The sequence below is a fragment of the Anopheles darlingi genome, chromosome X (genome assembly GCF_943734745.1).
Source record: "Anopheles darlingi chromosome X, idAnoDarlMG_H_01, whole genome shotgun sequence".
Classification (NCBI taxonomy): Eukaryota; Metazoa; Arthropoda; class Insecta; order Diptera; family Culicidae; genus Anopheles; species Anopheles darlingi.
This window is the reverse complement of record NC_064873.1, coordinates 1,150,001-1,168,819: the sequence shown is the minus strand read 5'-3', so window position 1 is coordinate 1,168,819 and position 18,819 is coordinate 1,150,001. Positions and strand designations below refer to the sequence as shown.

The window sequence follows — 18,819 nt, the reverse complement described above, 5'->3', positions numbered from 1 at the left end:
AAAGGAGTCATCAGTCAATTTCATTTCCTGCTACCCTGTTGCAATCTATGCTGGGGAACCGAATTGAAACAAACATATACTCTTCCATCCATTATTAATCAGAATTTGCGCAAGATTAGGCAAACATGCGTTTATTTGCCTAACTACGGTAGCTTGTTGTTTATGTGTACAAAGGCGGGCGGGCGATAAATGGAATGAAGCAAAGAACCGCAATACGGTTCCCTAGACCTTTAACCATCGTTCCGGCGACTCATTGCCTCGGTGAGAGCGCGCTGGATTTCGCGCGGTGCCAGCTGGAGCGGTAGCGCACCGTCACTGTTGCCAGTGTCTTTGCGCGCTCCACGACGTAGCAGCGCTAAAGCGCATCCGGTTTGTCCCTCACTGCACGCCAGATGCAACGGTGTGTTACCGGTCGAGTTGATTGCGTTGATATCGGCGCCGTTATCCAGCAGCAGCTGCACGATCGCGGTGTGCCCCATCACAACGGCCCGGTGCAGCGGTGTTTCACGCAGCCGATCGGCAATATTGACCTCGGCACCGGCCTCAAGCAGGTACGTTGCGATGCCTAGGTGTCCCCGCGAACAACAGTACTGCAACGCCGAATGGCCCCGTTTGGTGCAGTGGTTTAGGTTGGCACCCGCTGCTACCAGCAGATCGACCACGGTCCGGTGACCACACAGTGCCGCCAGCACTAGCGGTGTGTAGCCCATGTCATCCTGTGCCTCTAGCTGCTCAGGGTGTCTGGACAGCAGCAACTCGACCATCCTAGCATTACCGGCCTTGGCTGCCCAGTGCAACAGCAAACGTTCGTTCTGCGGAAAACAGACCAAGGAGCATGTACTACGACAACAATTTAGGGTGAGTGTATTCCTTCGCTTACCTCATCGCGCTCAGTCGTTTGGTGTGGCAGCAAATCCGAACTTGCAAAGGAGTGGTTCTGCGACAGCTGAAGGAGCTGGTCGAATTTTGCCATCGCGTCTCCGGGACGGCTTCCGTTGGCCTCTACTTGCTGCTGAATGATTTTCCAAAATTCGAATGACCAGCCAGCCCCATACCGTTTGACACTAGCCAACAATAACATAAACACACACACACACTCACTTGGCTATGACAGTTGGCATGCTTTTGTTTACATTTTTTTCAGTAGCTGCAGTTGTGGTGTGTGGTTGGGAAATTGTCGCCAAATCCTCGAGCGATATCCTTTCAGCGGTTTACGGGCGCGACTCACGAAGGGAAAAATTGACGAAGAACAGTCCTGCAGCGTCCAGGTAGCAGCGCGCACAGGTTGAGCCCTCTCCAGCAGCACTACTGCTCCCGGTCCACCATCGCCCCTAATCGCTATGGTTTCCGCCGCAATAAGTATGCCAAACAAACTCCTTGTACTCGGGGAGTAAAAGGTGCCCCAACAACGCACTTCCTGCATTTCATTCCACGGTTTCGTTCATTCGTTCTCAGTCCCTCCGGCGCACACATATACATACTGGTATCTTCGTTGGAATGAGGCAGAATGTCCCGGCAACGGATGTAAACAAGCTGCTACTACCCTGCCGCCCCGACTAGGGGAACCTCGTTTGCCAGGATGAGTTGCTCCAGCGCAGGGTGTGGTGGAATTCGGAGAGGGGGGGGGGGGGGGAAACGGCGTACCATGTTTCTCTCTCTTCAGATCGCGCGTTTCGCATGCACGATTCGTAAGCGCGGTTCTTCCTGCCGATTCCGATTCAGTTCGTTTCCGTCGATTGGTGTAGCCTGTTGTTTCCGTTCTGCGAGTTTCCGCTGTGGGTTGCTGGGAATTTTCTGCTTCTCCATCACACCCTTGTTGGCGATCGCTGGCGCGATCACGATTCGATCATAGGTTGTGTCGCAAAAGCCCAGAGTGATAGCAAGTGACCCGCGAGCGGAACATATCCTTTGGGGTCATCGGAACAGAGAGAGCCCATCAAATGGGCCACTAAGCGATCCAGCATCTTCCATCAACCAGTGACTCAGCGAAACCGCGTGCTTTGCGGATCCGGGACAACGTGTCAATTGTTACGGTGCAATCATCACTCACAGCGGAGGAAGCCGTTTCACCAGCCAGCTGAAACCATGCTATCACCTGGCAACCTAGATGAGATTAAGGAACGTATAAGCAAAAATGAAGAGAGTAAGTATATGATACGCGATGATTTGGCAATTCGGGGGATAAAGTCGTGGCAAGTCATCGAGTCGAGCTTTCCAAAATCCCAAATCATGTCGTGTGGTTAGGCTACGCGTTCATATTTGAATAAAAAAAAACAAACTATAGATGGCACAAAAAACGAATCGGTAGGGAAGATCAGCGGCGATGGCGGCGGCGGGGCTATCATCCTACCGAGGATGTATAAAGCTCGCCCGCTATCTCACATAAGTAGCAGGGAGAATCACACACAAAGGGAAGGCAAAGCATTGAGCTTGTGTTTCACAGATATTACTTGTTTGTCATTGATCCAACAAACACTGTACTGTTGGCTGGTACGGTGGAGATAGGGAATGGAGAAGTGGAACGAGCGAATTCCCGCTAGCGATCCAACATTGGCTGGATGATGGAAAGAGGGGCACGGATAGTGCTGGAACCAACCAGTTCGGCTAGTGGGGCTCATGGATACATGGGCTTGGCGTTTGGCAATTGGCCTCCCATCTCGCTCTCTCTCTCTTACCCTCATTGTCCGTTCGGTGGCACATTTGGACAATGACATCGCGGGAATTACTGGATGCAACATAAATCGAGCTTTGTCTTGTCTCGACTCTCCCGACGGAGCGTTAATGCCATTAGTGGTAGCAGGATCTACTTCACTTCAGGATGACCTTAGACAGAGAAAACGAAAAGAAAAGGGCGAACGGAGCAAGGCAGGCAAGGAAGAAATGGGGTTACGAGGTCAGCATGACGCAGCCAACCCCAAGCCCTTTCCACCACCATCATGTCCTCCCCAATCCAACGAGTTTGCAGCGAATTTCGGCGCACGGCTCTGTCACATGGCGCAATCCACACAAAAGGCTGTTGAGGTGGTGTCCGTGGAACCTGAAAAGAGGTCAGAGGCGGTGGTGAAGGTGAAGAAGAGGAGAACAGAAGCGCCGAAGGAAGAATGTCCTGCGGACAGGGGGGTTGGAATCAAAATCGAATTTTCTTGCCTGATATTTAGGTTGACATGTGCCTTAGGTCAATGACGATTCGTTTTGGGGGGGGGGGGGGGGGGGGATGTAACTACTAATATACATGTAACAGGACAATTGCGGGGTACGCACTTGGACCAGCGATGTTCACCTTGCCTGAACTGAAAAAAGAACTTTCGATCGCAAACACGAGGCGTCCGTATGGTTCTCAATTTATATGCAATTTATGTGAAATCGGGTTTTTTCTGCTGTTTACTTCACTGTCTGTTTTCTGCTTTCGATTTTGTTTTTGTAGAAATCAACGTTCTTCAGGCGATTAACAACGTTTTGAAGGAGCGCCATGAGATCGAGTCCAACTACAAGAATCTCGCACACAAGTTTCGCGAGATGCAGGAGGAAGAGGCACATCGGCGCGCGAAGGTATGTAGTGTACGTGACTGTTTACGGGGCCTACCGCACCCACAAACACTGCCAACTCACGCCACTGCCCGCGCTCTCCAACCCGCACACCTGGACGTTCCCTACTACACTCCACAGTTCGATGAGGCGCGCAAGAAACAGCTGGCGGAGCTGCAGGCGAAGGGGGAGGCACTATGTCGGGAGAAGGCGAAGCTGCAGCACCAGATCGAGCACGTGACGTGGCACCTAGAGGGTTGCCGCCGTCGCCGACCGTGCCTAGCGCGGCTGCCGGAAAACTGTCCGCTCAAAGGCGACGCACCGAGTTGCCTGCCGCATTCGCCGGAGAAATTGAAAATCATGGTAAAAAGAATGGAAGAATGCCGAGTCTTACATGCCCATAATTGAGTTATCACTCTGCATTGGCTGTTTCTACCAGGCGAGCATGAAGAGCACGGCTGACCACCTTGTACGGAGCATCATGGATCTGAGGAAGAAGATACACATCGTGCAGGACAAGCTCGAGCACGAAGTCGCGGTAGGATGGATCATGGCCATGTTTAAGTCTACCAACCGTTACTGATGCGTTCTCGTGTTTCTCTCCACTTCTTACAGCGCAAAAAGGAGATGGAGAAAAAGTTGGCCGAGCTGCGGAAGGAGATCTGTCGCCACAACAAGTGCATGCAGCAGCAGCAGCAGCAACACCAGCAGCATCAACATCATTCGCACCATCACCATGCGCAGCACGGACACCACCATCATCACCACCATCACACGGTTCCAGGCGGTGGTGGTGGTGGCGCCGGGGGCGGCCATGGTACCACATCGCTGCCACCAATCTCGAAAAATTGCATCGCGACCAAGTAGCAGCGAACGAATTCCGAAAGCGTACACGCCCGTGCCAGCGTTCACAACAAGGCGTGTCCGCACGGAAAACACGTTAAGCTACCTAGACCCACGTCGAACACGGTTTCGTAATCGCCAGTATCTTCGTGTTCCCGTGGCGGAACTGGGAACTTATCGAATCGCTTTTTCCTGGTTTTCCGCTTGGCTTGATAGCGGGATGTGCTGCGATGCATACGCTCATCCGCTCGGAATTCGACTAAATGCGCTCCGCGTTACGGGAGCTTGATTATTGCTCTTGGTTGCGAACCCGTGCATACCACCGAAGCCGTGTTCGAATTGTGCGTTTCATTCTAGTTTGTCTCGAAACGCTGGCTCCACAATAGAAGGAGGCGATAGACGACAACTTGTCGCTCTGGGCCATGTGCTTTGATTTGTTTCTTTCCTTCGGCTTTCTCCGAGAGAACACCACGAAGGGGGTTGTTAAGGTTTTTTAGGTTTTAAGAGACAGAGCGACGTAGAGAGAGAGAGAAAGAAAAGAAGAAGAGGAATAGTGAAAAAAGAGACGGAGAGAACCAACGCGTTAAGTTATAGCGAACCCTATCTTAGTTACTGGGCCTCGTTCGGTCCTACTTTTCGTTGCCTCAACTGTTCGTGCGATACAAAGTTTAAATTGTTAATCACTCATCGGCCGCATCAAATGCAGGCATGCTCTAGCATCACTTACCTTCCACATGTCGCCGCTGGAAATGGAAATCAACCCGAATGAGCCCGTCAGATCTGATCTAGAGCTATGCCATCGATGGACGATGCGCTGCGTTACTATCGCCTAACGGTTTTGTTGATTTTAGCAAGTGCACGAGAGAAGAATTGCGAGGGAAAACGAATCTCTAGTACATTAATCGTATTACGTATGTCCCGATCTAGTTGGCGTAGTTAAGAGCGTTGTAAGGCTGAGGAAGAAATGCGGTGGGGGGGGGGGGGGGGGCAGGGCGCATTTGCATTTATCGCACCTACCTTTCACGCTTCCACAGACATACGGAATATCAAGATTACATGCATCCTTGTTCTACTAGTAATAAACGTGTATGCTTTCAATAGCAATTAAGTCAAGGTCCATAGGAGTACGTCGGTCGACACTGATTCATTTGCAATTCGCGCGAAATTTCCGAAAATTGTCGACCTCTGCTCTACTCGCAGCAACACTGACACATCCGCATACATAAGATGTACAACGATTCTTCGATTTTCCAAGTTCGCTTTTTATTGATTTGTTTATTTTAGAAGGAATAGGGAGGGGGGAAGGGAGGGGCTTGCGGTCATAAATAGTAGTATGATTATAATTTACTTGTAAGCCACTAACACGCTACTAGTCCACCTTCTTGTCCCGCTCGCCACGCTGGCGTAGTAGGGCTCTCGTAATGTTACTTCCTATTTGCTACTAAGAGTCAAAAAGCACATGTGTTCGTGTAAATCATGGTTGTCTAGCTTTCTATTCAATTCTCCGGCCTTTTCCTCCCCTCCCCCACCCCTCCAGCTCTTCTGTATTGGATTCGCTCTGAACACAGTGTTGTTGTAAGGCTTTATCTTCGTTTCTAGTATTTGCTCGTGGAGGGATGGAGGAGAGAAGGGGGAAACGGGTGTGCTCGCTAGTTTGCTCGATTGAACATTGTCATTGGCCTTTCTGCCCTTGCTCTCTGTCGCTCTTTCTCTCTGGTTCTACATACCAATGCATATGATTATATTTTATCGATTATATTATAACTAGATTATTTTCAATGTTTTGCTTCGCATTCGCTCCTGCTTATACTGTAACCCTAGCACTAAAGGCAATAATGAAATATGCTTAATCGATTCATCATTCTTATGGTGTAGTAGAGCTAGGTAGAATTAAGTAGTAAGTATATATTTTTTTTCTTTCGCCCGGCCAAGTGAGCAAAGAAGAAGAAATTTGATTCTCATTTGTTGTGGTTGTTGTTTTGGTTGGTACATTGTTTTTTGGTTACAATTTTCGTTAATTACACACACGCACACGGCGCATCCGCATCCGCAACGGACCACACACAAGGCTAAGGTTGCCCAGCTTCCCTTCTGTCGTTTTTCTCGTGCCTTTATTCTTATCCTCACTGACATTTTCTCTCCTTTTACCTCTCATTCTCTCTCTCTCTCTCACTCTAAGGCATCAAAGTGAAATGGCACTCGTTTAGTGTAATCATTGTCTTCGAGAGGGAGCCAAACTAACCCACCGACAGAGGGCTAGTGGTAGGCTATGGCTACATCACCTCCAACCTGGGGGGAAGAGACTATAAACACTCTAGGGTATTGTTAGTGAAGTACATCCCTACCGCTTGCCCCACTTGCCGGTTCCGATATGCAATTGCTATATGACGATAAAAAAAAAACAACAACCACAGGCACACGGTCTGGTCGGTGGCCGGCATCGGATGCCTCGGACGACTGGCTGGCTGGCTGGCTTTGCTGGTTTGCCTTTGCCCGGCTGGTGCGCAGAGGATATGATGAGTTCATTATTATATATGTCGCGTGTTTAAAACAAAAATAAACTTTGGTCGATTGCTGTACTTTAGAGCTGTGTTTTGTTTAAAAAAAAAACAAAAACAAAAATCTGAGAAAAATTATGCACACAAAACATTGGACTCAATCCCTTTTCTATTCTATGTTCGCCTCTGTCTGTATCTGTACTGTACTGTACGCGGATCGCATTGTAGGGGTGTTTGTATCGATCATGTGTTTGGCTCCCTATTTTTTGTTTTTTTGTTCGTAAAAGAAAACTAAACTCCGCACCTACCATCATCAGCACACACACTCTACTAATGAAACTACCGAAACGATAAGTTAAAACAATAAAACTCCGTTAAGCTTAATCTGAAATAGCAGTACTAGGCACTATAAAAAAACATACGCAAAATCTACTAATTTTGGCTTCTGCCGATCTAACCCTAGAACCAACTCAAATCGATGCTACAATCAAGCGTGCTCAGCGAGATAAATGTATGCTTCCGCCAGAGGAGATAGGGAGAAGGGGCGCGGAAGGGGGGGATGCAATTTACGATAATTTAAAATCAAAATAAAATCTTCTAGGCACATCGTTTCGTTTTTTCACGCACTCTGCTTCTCCTCTTCTCCTCTTCCCTTCTTCTCTTCTCCCCTCCTCCGATGAATCGTCTCTTAGACCTATGGACCAAGCTACGAGCAAACCAGGAAAATCCCAATAAATAATGGTTTTTTTTCGTTTACTAACAAAACACCAACAAAAGAAAACACAGACGTAAAACAGCAATTTGCATCTACACTAATTAATGAGCTACTCTCTCGGTTATGGGTACCTCTGGGTACCGCTCGTCCTCTTCGAACAACCACCAGCGCCCCCCATAAACAGTCTTCTGGATCGTAGTTCGGCATAAAAGTTAACGTCATATTTTATGTACACACACGATCATAAAGCAAGTCAGCAAGTATCATCCATCATCATCATCATACAGGCACAACCTACTCTTTCTTTCTCTCTCTCTTCCCTTTTCACTTTGTCTCTGTTATGGCTACTGTCTTTCACGTTATTTCATAATTCATCCTTTGTTCTGTTGTTTCGTTGGACCACCGTTGGCTGGCTATTGCTATTTCCGCAAGCCCGAAATGAAATCCTGCTACTAAGATACTAAAGAGCGCAATAAACGGCACGTAAATCTACATCATTAAGAGAAAGATGGTGAGGGAGGAAGGGGAGGCGGGGGGTCGAATACCTGCAGCTGGCGCGTAGTGCTTGTAGTACTCTCGCGAATCGAATCAAAGTGAGGCACTCTAGGTGTACAAGGGAGGGGGGGCATTATTTTAAGGCGCTTAAATTACGGTTACGGCTTACACGCTAACGCTTAACTACCAAGGAAACTATGATGAATTACGAAGTAGTTTTGATTATGCTTTGGGAGGGGCGGCGCTCGCGGACGTGAACTTTACACTAAAACACGCTAAGAAGAAGGAGATGAACCCTTTTTCGGAAACGGATCAATGGAAGGAGCCGTAATGGGCCTTCCTTCGCATACCACAACACAAGTAGGACTGGAATGTTGAGAACAACTGCATACAACTAACTCACTCTTACTCACTTAACACACAAGGACACACAAGGACACACGGGAGGCGTTTGAGCTGTGTGTGTAGCAACTAATTAGTTCCTGTACAACCAAGTACTACTACTTGTGTACGCCTAGCAGTTTGGCCGCTTCGGACGCGGATGACAGCAGTACCCGGCTAAGGATGCCCTGGTCGCTGATGCCCAGTAGGTTGCCAATCAGTTCCGAGTTGCTGTACTGCTGCTGCTGCTGCTGCTGCTGCTGCTGAGGCTGCGTCCTTTGCTTCCTGACGAGACGGCCTGCCGTTGGGAGCGCCGCAGCGGACGGACTGGCCGGGAGATGATGGTGGTGCTGCTGCTGCTGCTGCTGGTGCCTGGGTGAGGCCGAGGCGGAGGAAGAGGAGTAATCTTCGTCGCTGAGATCGGACCGACCACTGGGATCGTCTTCGTCGTCTTCGTCGTCGTCATCATCGTCGTGGTGGTGGTGGTGGTAGAAGCCGTTGGAAGATCGTCGGGACGAATGGCGGTCAGGGTGAGGAACGCCCTCGCCGTTGCCGCAACCGTTGCTGGTAGCATGCTTCTTACGGTGGCGCAGCATGCTGTGCTTGAGGGTGAAGCGACGGCTGCAGACGTCACACTGGAACGGTCGCTCACCGGAGTGCGTCCGCATATGGCGTCTCAGGTCTTCCGCCGACCAGAAGCGACGCATACAGAAGGCGCAGATAACCTATTATGGGTATGGATGGGGAGAGGGCCAGAAAAACAAAACAGAGAAGAGAAAAAACGTTAGTTGATGCCATTTTTGATGACTCTCTTTCTTTCTTTTTGTTTCTTGCTTTCTTTCTGCGATGTGTGGTCTACAGAACGAACCAAATGAACTACATGACATGAAGGGAAGGGCCGCGAGCCCATGGCAGCCGGTAGAGGGCACTGACCTTAGACCTACCTTCCTGTTGGCATAGTCGGGATACTTGCCACCGTTGTTGTTGTTGTTGTTGTTGAGATTATTGTTATTATTATTGTTGTTGTTGTTAAGAAGCCTGGGACTGGCTGCCGTCGTGCAGGTGGCCGAGGTGGTATCATTGTTGCCGCTCTCGTCATCATCGGGCGAGTTGGTGGTTGCTGTTTGGCCGCCGTCACTGTCACCGCCACTGCCACTGCCACTACCGCCAGCAGCAGCTACCACCGCGTCCAGTGCCACCTTCGATCGAAGCGCTTCGAAGTCCTGTGGATGACACTGGCGCATGTGATCGAGACAGGCGACCCGGTTCGCTGTCGAGCAGTCACACAGATGACATTTGAAGGGTAGATCCGCCAGACCGCCACCGGCACCGGCACCAACGGCTGCTTCCTCTTCCTCCATCTCATCATCTTCGCCGCCCTCATGATCGTCATGGATCTGCCCTTCTTCCTGCTGCTCCTGCTGCTCCTCCTCCTCCTCACCCTCTTCATCTTCCTCGTCATCCTCGTTACCACGGAGGTTGAGACCATCGTGACCTTTCGATTCAGCATCACTCGAGGCACTACCGTTGGTGGTTACCGGAGCAGACTTGTTGGCGGCTCCTCCCTCCAACGCTTCATGGCCAACCGTATCGTCCTCCTCTTCGTTGTCCTCTTCATCTCGGCTCTGTTCGGCTAGGGCTGCTACCGATAGACCGTCCAGGGGTTCTGCCTCGTTGGGCACCATCGTTGGCCCTGCTGCCGGTCCCCCGGTGGTAGTAGAACTCGCCGATGAGGAGGAGCCTGAAGCGGCCTTTGCCTTGCTGTTGCTGCCGGACCGTTTGTTCATCGCCTCGGCTACGGCGACCGGGATCGGTTCCGGTTTCGGGTCGAGCAGATCGTCAATCGGCACCGGTATCGAAACGGCCGACTCGACGTCACCGTGCTTGCGCAGCAGATGCCGATCGCAGTTCGATTTGGTGGTGAACAGTAGCGTGCACTGGGAGCACTTGAACGGTTTCTGGCCGGTGTGCGTGAGGATGTGACGCCGCAGCGAGCTCGACCACGGGAACATGCGCTGACAGTACGGGCAGCTGACCCGGTTCGGTGCCAGGCTGTAGGCCGATTTCTTCTTCTGCTGCTGCAGCAGCGCCACCGCCGACGGGTAGGGATCGTCCGTGCCGGAGTTGTTACTCTCGGACGCGGACCCGGACGCCACCAGGCCCTCCTCGTCGCTGTGATCGTGTGCCAGTGGCACCACTTCCGGTCTGCTGCAAACAAAACAAGCACCGCCATTAGTCATGCACTTTCTTTTTTTTTTTTGTGAGTGGGGGGTGCGATCACTTACCTGAAGTAACTTTCCAGCGCCGCATTGTTGTGGGTGGCGGCATTATCGAGTAGTTTGGCAACCGGCACCAGGTCACTGTTGCCGATGGCCTCATCGATAGTGCTGGTTTGTTGTGGTGATGATTGTTTCTGCTGCTGGTGTTGCTGCTCCTGCTGCTGTTGTTGCTTCGCCTGCTCGAGGATATCTTTGGCCACGGCTTGAGCAGCAACCTGCTGTTGTTGCTGTTGGTGATTCGTGCGCTGCTGCTGCTGCTCGGACGCACTTGGTACCAGATTAAGACCTTGTTCCAGCTTCTGCTTCAGTATGCGGTTCGTAGTGCTGGCCACAACAGCACTGGCAGTGCCGCCGCCGCCGCCGCCATTGTGTTCGCTGCTACCAAAGCTGTTGCCGTTGTTTTTGGCTCGCTGGTGGTGGTGCACGCCTTGGTCCGAGGAGTCGGATTTCGACTCGGCACCTCCACCCTCCTCCTCCTCCTCTTCTTCCTCTTGCTCTTCCACCTCCTCTTCCTCATCGATGACGAGCTGCTGTGTGGAATCATCCTCTGCCTCTTCGTCCTGCTCCCGTCGATCGTCGACTGCTTGTGTTGTGTGCTTCGATCGGTCAACAGGTGGAAAAGGTGAAACGGCGGCACTGTCATGGCGATCGTGTTCCAGTGGTTGCTGCTGCTGCTGCTGGTGATGGTGGTGTTGCTGCAGTTCCTCATCGAGCTCATCGAGCTCGGGCTGCAGACAACGGCGACGATGGCGATGCTGACGGTGATGGTTGTGGTGGGGGTTGTGATGCTGCTGCAGGACCGGTGTCTTGTCCTGGTAGCTGCGACGGTCACCGAGCGCCGCCAGACTGGAACGGTGATGGTGCATCGGTGTCACCGCCTGCGAAAGATGATGCTGAGCCGCGGCCGCCGCCGTCGCCTGCTGCTCCTGCTGCTGTTGCAGGATACCACCGCCAACCGTTCCACCATTCGTGGCATTCCAATGGCCTGACGAGGTGTTTCCGTCCGACGTGGCACCCTGACCGCTGCTAGCGCCCTGCTGCTGCTGCTGCTGCTGCGTGATCATATTCTGGAGTAGCGGATGCAGCCCGAGCGCACCACCTCCCTTGCCCGATTGCTGCGCCAAAATTGCGTACTTGACTTGCTCCGAGATGGCACCAGCGCTGCCGCTGTTGCCGCTACCACTGGATGCTCCTCCTCCTCCTGCTGTCGTCGGGCCACCGAATACGCCACCTTGCAGGGCGGCTGCTAGCGAGCCAGCGGCGGCGGCCGCCGCTGCTGCTGCTGCTGCTGCAGCAGCAGCACCAGAGGCTCCCCCACTGCCACGACGCATCAGATGATGGCCACCACCGCGCTGCCGCTGTGACCAGAACTGCGGATGCTGCTGCTTGATGTGGCGCTCCATGTTCGAGCGAAGCGTGAAGCGAGCCGAGCAGTGCTCACAGGCAAACGGCCGTTCGGTACGGTAGCGCCGCTGTTTCTGCTTCGGCATCAGCACACCGTTCTTGATGACCATCTTGACGGGGCCACCGGCACCACCGGCAGAGCCAGCCGACGGTGGGACGCCGTAGCCGGCAGCGGCGGCAGCAGCAGCTGCTGCCGCTGCGGCCGCTGCAGCCGCCGCCGCCTGCGGATGGTGATGATGATGATGATGATGATGTGACGAATGTTGCTGCTGTTGCTGCTGCTGCTGCTGATGTGTGCCGGCGGCGGTTTTGCCGGGCGATGCTAACGATGAAATCGGCGATGACTGGCGGTGCTGCAGTGACGTTGATGATGATGAGGAGGAGCTGGTTGGTGGAACGATTAGATTGGGTGGCGTCGAGGACGCACCACCAGCCGCGGCTGCTTTCACCGAAGCAGCTTCGGCCGCCGAGTGAAAGGGGTTGCTCATGGATAGCAGTGAGGAGTAGGGGTTGGCATTGGGAGTACCACCACGCGAAGAGTGTGCACCAGTACGACCGGTAGAGGCGGCAGCGGCCGCTGCTGCAGCAGCCGCCGCAGCCGCTAGATTTGGCAGCGCACCGAGACCGAAGTCCTTCCCGAACAGATCGCCCAGTGGTCCAGCGGCTGCAGCCGCCAGCATCGGATTCTGAAGGAAAGGAGCTGCGGCCGTGTGCAGCGGTGACGGAAATGACGGTAGCTGCAGCGAGTTGAGCTGGGTGCAGAGCTGATACAGCTGCAAAAAGTCGAACTTCGAGAAGGCCTCGCTCATCAGCAGTTGCTGTTGTTGCTGCTGCAACTGCGTTTGTTGCTGTTGCTGAAGCTGTTGATGGTGATGATGGTGCTGTTGCTGCGGTTGCGACAGCTTTGTGTGCTTGATAAAGTCAGCAGCCGCAACAGCAGCAGCAGCTCCCGATCTCTGCTTGCCTTCCACCACCGTACCAACCTCCTCCTCGTCGTCGTACTCTTCCTCTTCCTCCTCAACGTGTTCCTCTTCGTCCTCTTCGATGAGGTCCTCGTTATCTATCTCCTCTAAATCCGTTCCTATGCGGCGACGGCGACGGTGCCGCCGTTCAGCGTTAGAACCGACGACCCCGGAGGCGGTGCCTTCCCCATTACACTTTCGATCCCCGTTAAGCCGACCATCAGCCGGTCCCTTCTCGTAGTGTTCGTCGTGCTCATCGTCCACCTCCTCTTCGTCACCACATTCGTCGTCCTCGTTGTCATCGTCTTCATCGGTGGTAGCGGCGGCGGTAGCCAGCTTGCTGGACGGTTTCTTGCTCAAATCAAGTGCATCCATGCTCAGATCGATGGGACGCTGAGTCGGCAACGCCACCGCTGATGCTGCTACTGTTGTCGTCGTCGTCGGCTGCTGCTGCTGCTGCTTACGGTGTAGTAGTGCCGGTGGTGTCTGCACGCCGCTCTTCGTCGAACCAACGAGATGCTGGTGTAGCACCGTGGCCGAATCAAGGAGCGGTTCGTAGCTCTCCTCTAGCAGCTCCTCCTCCTGCGGTGGCGTCAGTTGGTTCAGCTTCTCCAGGCTCTTCACCTGAATCTTTGCCGCGACGGCCGCGGCTGCTCCAAAAGCCGCGGCAGCATTGTTACCATCACCACCACCACCACCGCTAGGAGGTGTCTGCAGCAGCAGGCTGGTGTCGAGGAGTGGGTTGGTAGTGGGGCCGGCGCCAGCAACGTAGCCCCCCAACGGTAGCACCGGTGGCACCAGCATATCCTTCAGGTGCGACGACGTCGATGATAGCGGTGTACTGCTGCGCTGTTGCTGCTGCTGCTGCTCATCGTAGCCAGTGAGCAGACCGTGATGGTGATGATGATGGCGCTGCTGAGCGGCAGCAGCACCCATCGACGGCTCATAGTCGGCGGGCGGCGTATTGAACAGATGCAGCTTCTTCAGCGGATCCTCACACGACGAGTCCTCCGATGGGTGGTAGATGATGGCCCGCTTCACGTCGTCGCGCGTCGTCCGCCCGTGCCGGTTCCGCAGATGCCGCTCGCAGTTGGCCTTCGTCGTGAAGGCGTAATTGCACAGGGCACACTCGTACGGCCGATCCCCGTTGTGGGTGCGCATATGGCGGATCAGGGTGGCCTTATCGTTGATGACGTACGGGCACATGTTGCACTGGTACGGTCCCGGGCCGGCCGCCGTCACGTGCGACCGGTTGTGGCCCTTGAGCGCCCTCAGGTTGGGGAAAACGGCCGTACAGATCCGGCACGGGAACTGGCCCCGTAGCTTCATGCGCCTGAACTCGGCCGTAAACGCATCCTGTGCCTCCTCACCGTCATCACCGCGCGAACCGGTCGAATGGGCGTACACGCTGCTACCGCTACCGCCACAGTCCTTGCCGCTGCCTTCACCCGAGAGCCCGAGCCCCGATAGGGGCGTGTGGCGGCTGCTATCTCCCACACCGTCCAGCTGCTGCCTCCCGAACAACCCGCCCGACGAAGCGACATTGATAATGCTCTGTATGTCGGCCAGATCCTTGCCACCATCCTGATGAAGCTGCTGCTGCTGCTGCTGCTGGCTGTGCAGCAGACTGCTGCTACTACCACCACTAAGATGGTGATGCTGGAACAGAGCCGTACCGGCCACTGGGCTCGAGTGGTGGTGATAGTACAGCGGCATCGTCGATGCACCGCCGCCGGTAGGTGAATCAAGCGGTTCTAGCTTCACCAGCGGCGAGGAGAACGACTTGTCGAGCGAGGATGGTGTGGTTGGTGCCTCCGACAGTCCACCCATCGAGCGGTTCTGCAGATCCAGATTGGCAAAGAAATCCTCACGACGCTGCTGCTGCTGATGATGATGATGCAAAAGCAGCTGTTGCTGTTGCTGGTGCTGCTGGTGCTGCTGCTGCTGTTGCTGCCATTGCTGATGGTGCGATGGATCGTCCCGTCCACTGCTGTCCGAGGAAGAGGCGGCCTCGGACGGCACATCGGACGTATCCGAGTCGCTCGGGGCGCGCTTACGCTTCTTGCCCCCACCGACGCCACACTCGGCCGCGTGCATCGTCAGCGTTTGCGAGCACGGGAAGGCCCGGTAGCAGCGACCGCACTCGTACTTCTGGCTCGTCACCGGCGTCCGGATGCTCTGTTCGCACAGATTTTTCGCAATCAGCGGAAACTTTTCGCTCGAAAAGTCAACGAAGGTAAGATCCTTGAAGCCGGGCGTAATGTTCTGGTAGTTGTTGTTGCTGCACCGGTGCGCATTCAGCGCCTTGTGGCTGCGGAACACCGTCTCGCAGTGGCGGCACTTGGCCGGTATCGACGGATGCTCCCGGTCCAGGTGGTTCTCCAGCATCAGCATGGTGCCGAAGTCGTTGCGCACGCACACGGGACAGCAGAAGCGCTGACCACCATCACCGCCACCGCCACCGTCGCCACTCTCGACCACCGAACCCTCCAGCAGGTTGTTGTTGATCGTGCGCACCTTGCGATGGTGTTTAGCAGCAGCACCGCCAACCACCGATGGTGTTGCCCTTCGCTTCCCACCCACCACCAGCTCGTCGTCGCCATCCTCGAGCTCCCCTTCTTCTTCTTGCTCCTCCTCTTCCTCATGTTGCCCCTCGGTTTTTGGCTCCTGCTTTTCGTCCTCACAATGGAGAATGTGCCGACGGCGGCGATGGCGACGACGACGACGTTCACCACCGCATCCTGGCGGCTGTTGATCCTCCTCTTCGTCATCACCGCTCTCCAATTGCTGCTGCTGCTGGGGCTTCATCTCCGCCTTTAATTGCTTTTCTACCTTCGCTTCCTGTTCCTCCTCGTGCTCGATCGTGAATCGGGACCGGTGGTGGTGCGTTGCTGCTGTAGCTGCCACGGCCACCAACGACTGCTGCTGCTGCTGCTGCTCCTGTTGTTGCTGCGGTTCGGCACGCTTCCGTCGGCGAACCTTACCACCGGTGGTGGTAATACCATCGGAGGACGGCACCAGTACACCTTCGGCAGCAGCAGTACCGGCACCAGCACCGGCAACACCACCATCGCTGCTACTCTCCACACTGTCGCGCCCCGGCGAGTTCTTGTGCAGGCGCATATGCCGATGCATGTTCCCGTTCGTGGTGAAGGTGAGCGCACAGTGCTTACAGTGGAACGGGCGCTCGCCGGTGTGCACCAGGACGTGGCGATCGAGCGACGAAGCGGATGACAGCACCTTGGAGCAAATTTTGCAGATAAAGGTACCGGCCCCTGGTGCACCCTGCGACCCTGACTCCCGTCCCGCAGAGGCCTGCTGTTGCTGCTGCTGTAGCTGCTGTTCCGCGGCGTGATGCGAACGCACGTGCTCGGTCAGATCGTGGCTGCTCGGTAACAGCTCGTGGCAAATCGGGCACTTGCGCCGCCATTGGCTTTGGGCGGGATGCTGCTGCTGCTGCTGCTGCTGCTGGTGATCAGCCTCATCGGCAAGTGGTGCCGCCGGTGGCGGTAGTGTTGGTTGCTGCTCACTGACATCACCATCTCTACCAACATGGTGGTGCTGGTGGATATTGTTATTGCTCTGCTGTTGATCGACAAGCTGAGCCTGACGCTGCTGCTGCATCAGCATGGAGGTAGTCATGTCGAGCGATCGCTTTCCACCACCGCGCACACCGCTACTACTGCTGCTGCTGCGCCCGTTGTTGTTGTTGTTGCTATCATTGGTATTAGCGTGATAGGTGGCTGCCGTTGACGAGCTGCTACTTAGGTTACGTTCGAGCAGCATATCCGTAAACTGATGCAGCTTATCGCTGCGCTGCTTCTTACTGCTGCAGCTGCTGGCATTGTTGTTGCTGTTGCTATGGTTATTGCTACTGCTACTGCTACTGGCGCCGCTACTGTTGCTACCGCTGCTACCGCGGCGATCGATGTTCGCGCGTCCTTCGCCAGCAGTAGCTGGATCGGCGGATGAACGTCTCTTGTGTTCCGTGGCCGCAGCCGCTGCCGCCGCCGCACCACCACCCTCATCCTCCTCCACGCCAACGGTGTGATGATGCTGATCGATGTGCTGCTTCTGCTGCTGTTCCGCGGGCTCCACTGTCACCGCCGCCGCCGTCGTCTCCATCACTTCCGTCTTGATCGTGGTGGTGGTGATGGTGGTGGTGGTGGTAGTGTTTGTATCCGAACCCTCCTCCCCCTCTGTTGCTACTGGTGGTAACCGACTGCCAGCATCCATTTTGTATTTGGGGTTTGGTTTTCGCGTTTTCCGCTTCCTGATGGTGGAGAAGAGAAAAAGAACAGAGAGAAGAAGATTTAATCAGAAGCTATATCGTCAATACACACACACACGCACGCTGCTCTCTCTCTTTCTCTGTGAAGGGGAGTGTAATCTCGTTTGTCTTTTTCCTGGGATTCACATCCTCCCCCACACTTGCACCGTTCTCGTCTTATCTGTCTGAGCGACCGTCGCATTACTTGTCGTGGCGATTAGGCGGTTAGTTGGTGAGGACAAGGAACCAAAGTCCAAAGTGACGCCTCAAGTAAAGACTCGCAGAAATGGGGGGGGGGGGGGGGTACTTTTCTCTCTCTCTCTCTATTACGGGCACCTCAAGAGGACACACAGGAGCAGCGATAGAGATGTCAATCACTCGCTCGCAAACGGCAATTGTGGCGATGATGGCGAACAGATTGAACGCTAATGACAGCCCCATTCCGTCCTTCCTGTACTCCTCTTCCTCGCCTGCCTCCTGGCGAGGGGGCAGTTGATATCTCACCGGCTATGCGCGGCATGTACAGAGTAGAGAGGCTGCTCTGCTCTCGCGGCTCTCGAGTGTATTCCAAAAGCAAAACGACCACAACAGCGGCACCCCCCTGGGTTGCTGCTGGTGCTGCTGCTGGTGACAAGCGACAGACGGGCGACAAGCGCGGGAGCCGATAACGATAAGCGCGCGATGGGCTCGGACAAATTCAGGGTTTCATTTAGATCGTAATCACTCATTGCCGCATTCCAATCACCGATGACGATGATGATGATGGTGACTGGGTCTCATACCCTCTCCCTGTGGTTGGATGTGTGTGTACACACAACAAACCAGACCCCATCATCTTTCCCTATCATCAGATCTGCCTCACTCTGCCTCTCTCTCTCTCTTTGTGTTCTTGTTTTTTTCTCTCTCTTCTTTTCCTTCCGATATCGAGCGTCAACTAGGCGTCGATGATAATCCTTTGGGGGGACAGGGTCTCTCTCTCTCTCTCGTGGTAGAGACCTCCACAGATTATATGCCACAACAAATGGCGCCGTGCTTCAGCGACACACACACACACACACAACGGCTATCGGGGCATCCTCCCTCGGGAGCAGATTTCCAGCATTTCCGGGGTGAGAAAGGGGGTGAGGGGCATATGAACGCGGTTCTACGCATGCACGCCAAGGGGCAAAAGACGCGACCTTCTCCTTCTGCGCTCTCTCTCGCTCTCTGCCTGTCTCTTCATCTCTGTCTCGCTCGCTCTGTCTGTCTCTGCCAGAAGCAAACGCGCCGCGCCGCGGCTTCGGAGAAGCCAGAAGCCAGAGAAGAAGCCAATGGTAGAAAAGCCGCCATTTTACTCTCACTCCGTCCTCCGTTTCGTTTCGTTCCATTTCGAGCGCAAGAGGGAGCCGCGCTTTTGGGGCTTCTTCCTTACATCCCCCCCGGGGGCGATGTCCGGATTGATTGATCG

General features: G+C 54.2%; 4 protein-coding genes across 7 annotated transcripts in view; 1 reads left to right on the top strand and 3 right to left on the bottom strand.

Annotated features, from left to right (window-relative positions):
- The window catches only part of LOC125949776 (chloride intracellular channel exc-4), a 221,450-nt gene that overhangs the window by 51,584 nt on the left and 151,047 nt on the right, over positions 1-18,819 (bottom strand). The window lies entirely within an intron of this gene.
- On the bottom strand, positions 92-1,096 carry LOC125949806 (26S proteasome non-ATPase regulatory subunit 10-like). Its single transcript, XM_049677176.1, has 2 exons — positions 881-1,096; positions 92-812 (listed from the first exon to the last, which is right to left on the bottom strand). Exons 1-2 carry the CDS (start codon positions 1,079-1,081, stop codon positions 231-233), a joined length of 783 nt encoding a protein of 260 aa, XP_049533133.1. The 5' UTR covers positions 1,082-1,096; the 3' UTR covers positions 92-230.
- Positions 1,140-5,336, top strand: LOC125949754 (ERC protein 2-like). 2 transcript variants are annotated; one of them, XM_049677091.1, is made up of 6 exons: positions 1,140-1,359; positions 1,456-2,143; positions 3,425-3,549; positions 3,667-3,888; positions 3,965-4,063; positions 4,141-5,336. In XM_049677091.1, the coding sequence occupies exons 2-6, from the start codon at positions 2,086-2,088 to the stop codon at positions 4,390-4,392; spliced, it is 756 nt and encodes a 251-aa protein (XP_049533048.1). In that variant the 5' UTR covers positions 1,140-1,359; positions 1,456-2,085; the 3' UTR covers positions 4,393-5,336. The 2 variants fall into 2 exon arrangements, with proteins under 2 accessions (XP_049533048.1, XP_049533040.1); XM_049677083.1 differs by having other exon boundaries at positions 3,425-3,888.
- Positions 6,787-16,979, bottom strand: LOC125949125 (uncharacterized). 2 transcript variants are annotated; one of them, XM_049675870.1, is made up of 3 exons: positions 10,743-16,979; positions 9,402-10,662; positions 6,787-9,182 (listed from the first exon to the last, which is right to left on the bottom strand). In XM_049675870.1, exons 1-3 carry the CDS (start codon positions 16,886-16,888, stop codon positions 8,577-8,579), a joined length of 8,013 nt encoding a protein of 2,670 aa, XP_049531827.1. In that variant the 5' UTR covers positions 16,889-16,979; the 3' UTR covers positions 6,787-8,576. The 2 variants fall into 2 exon arrangements, with proteins under 2 accessions (XP_049531827.1, XP_049531836.1); XM_049675879.1 differs by having other exon boundaries at positions 8,992-9,182; positions 9,391-10,665.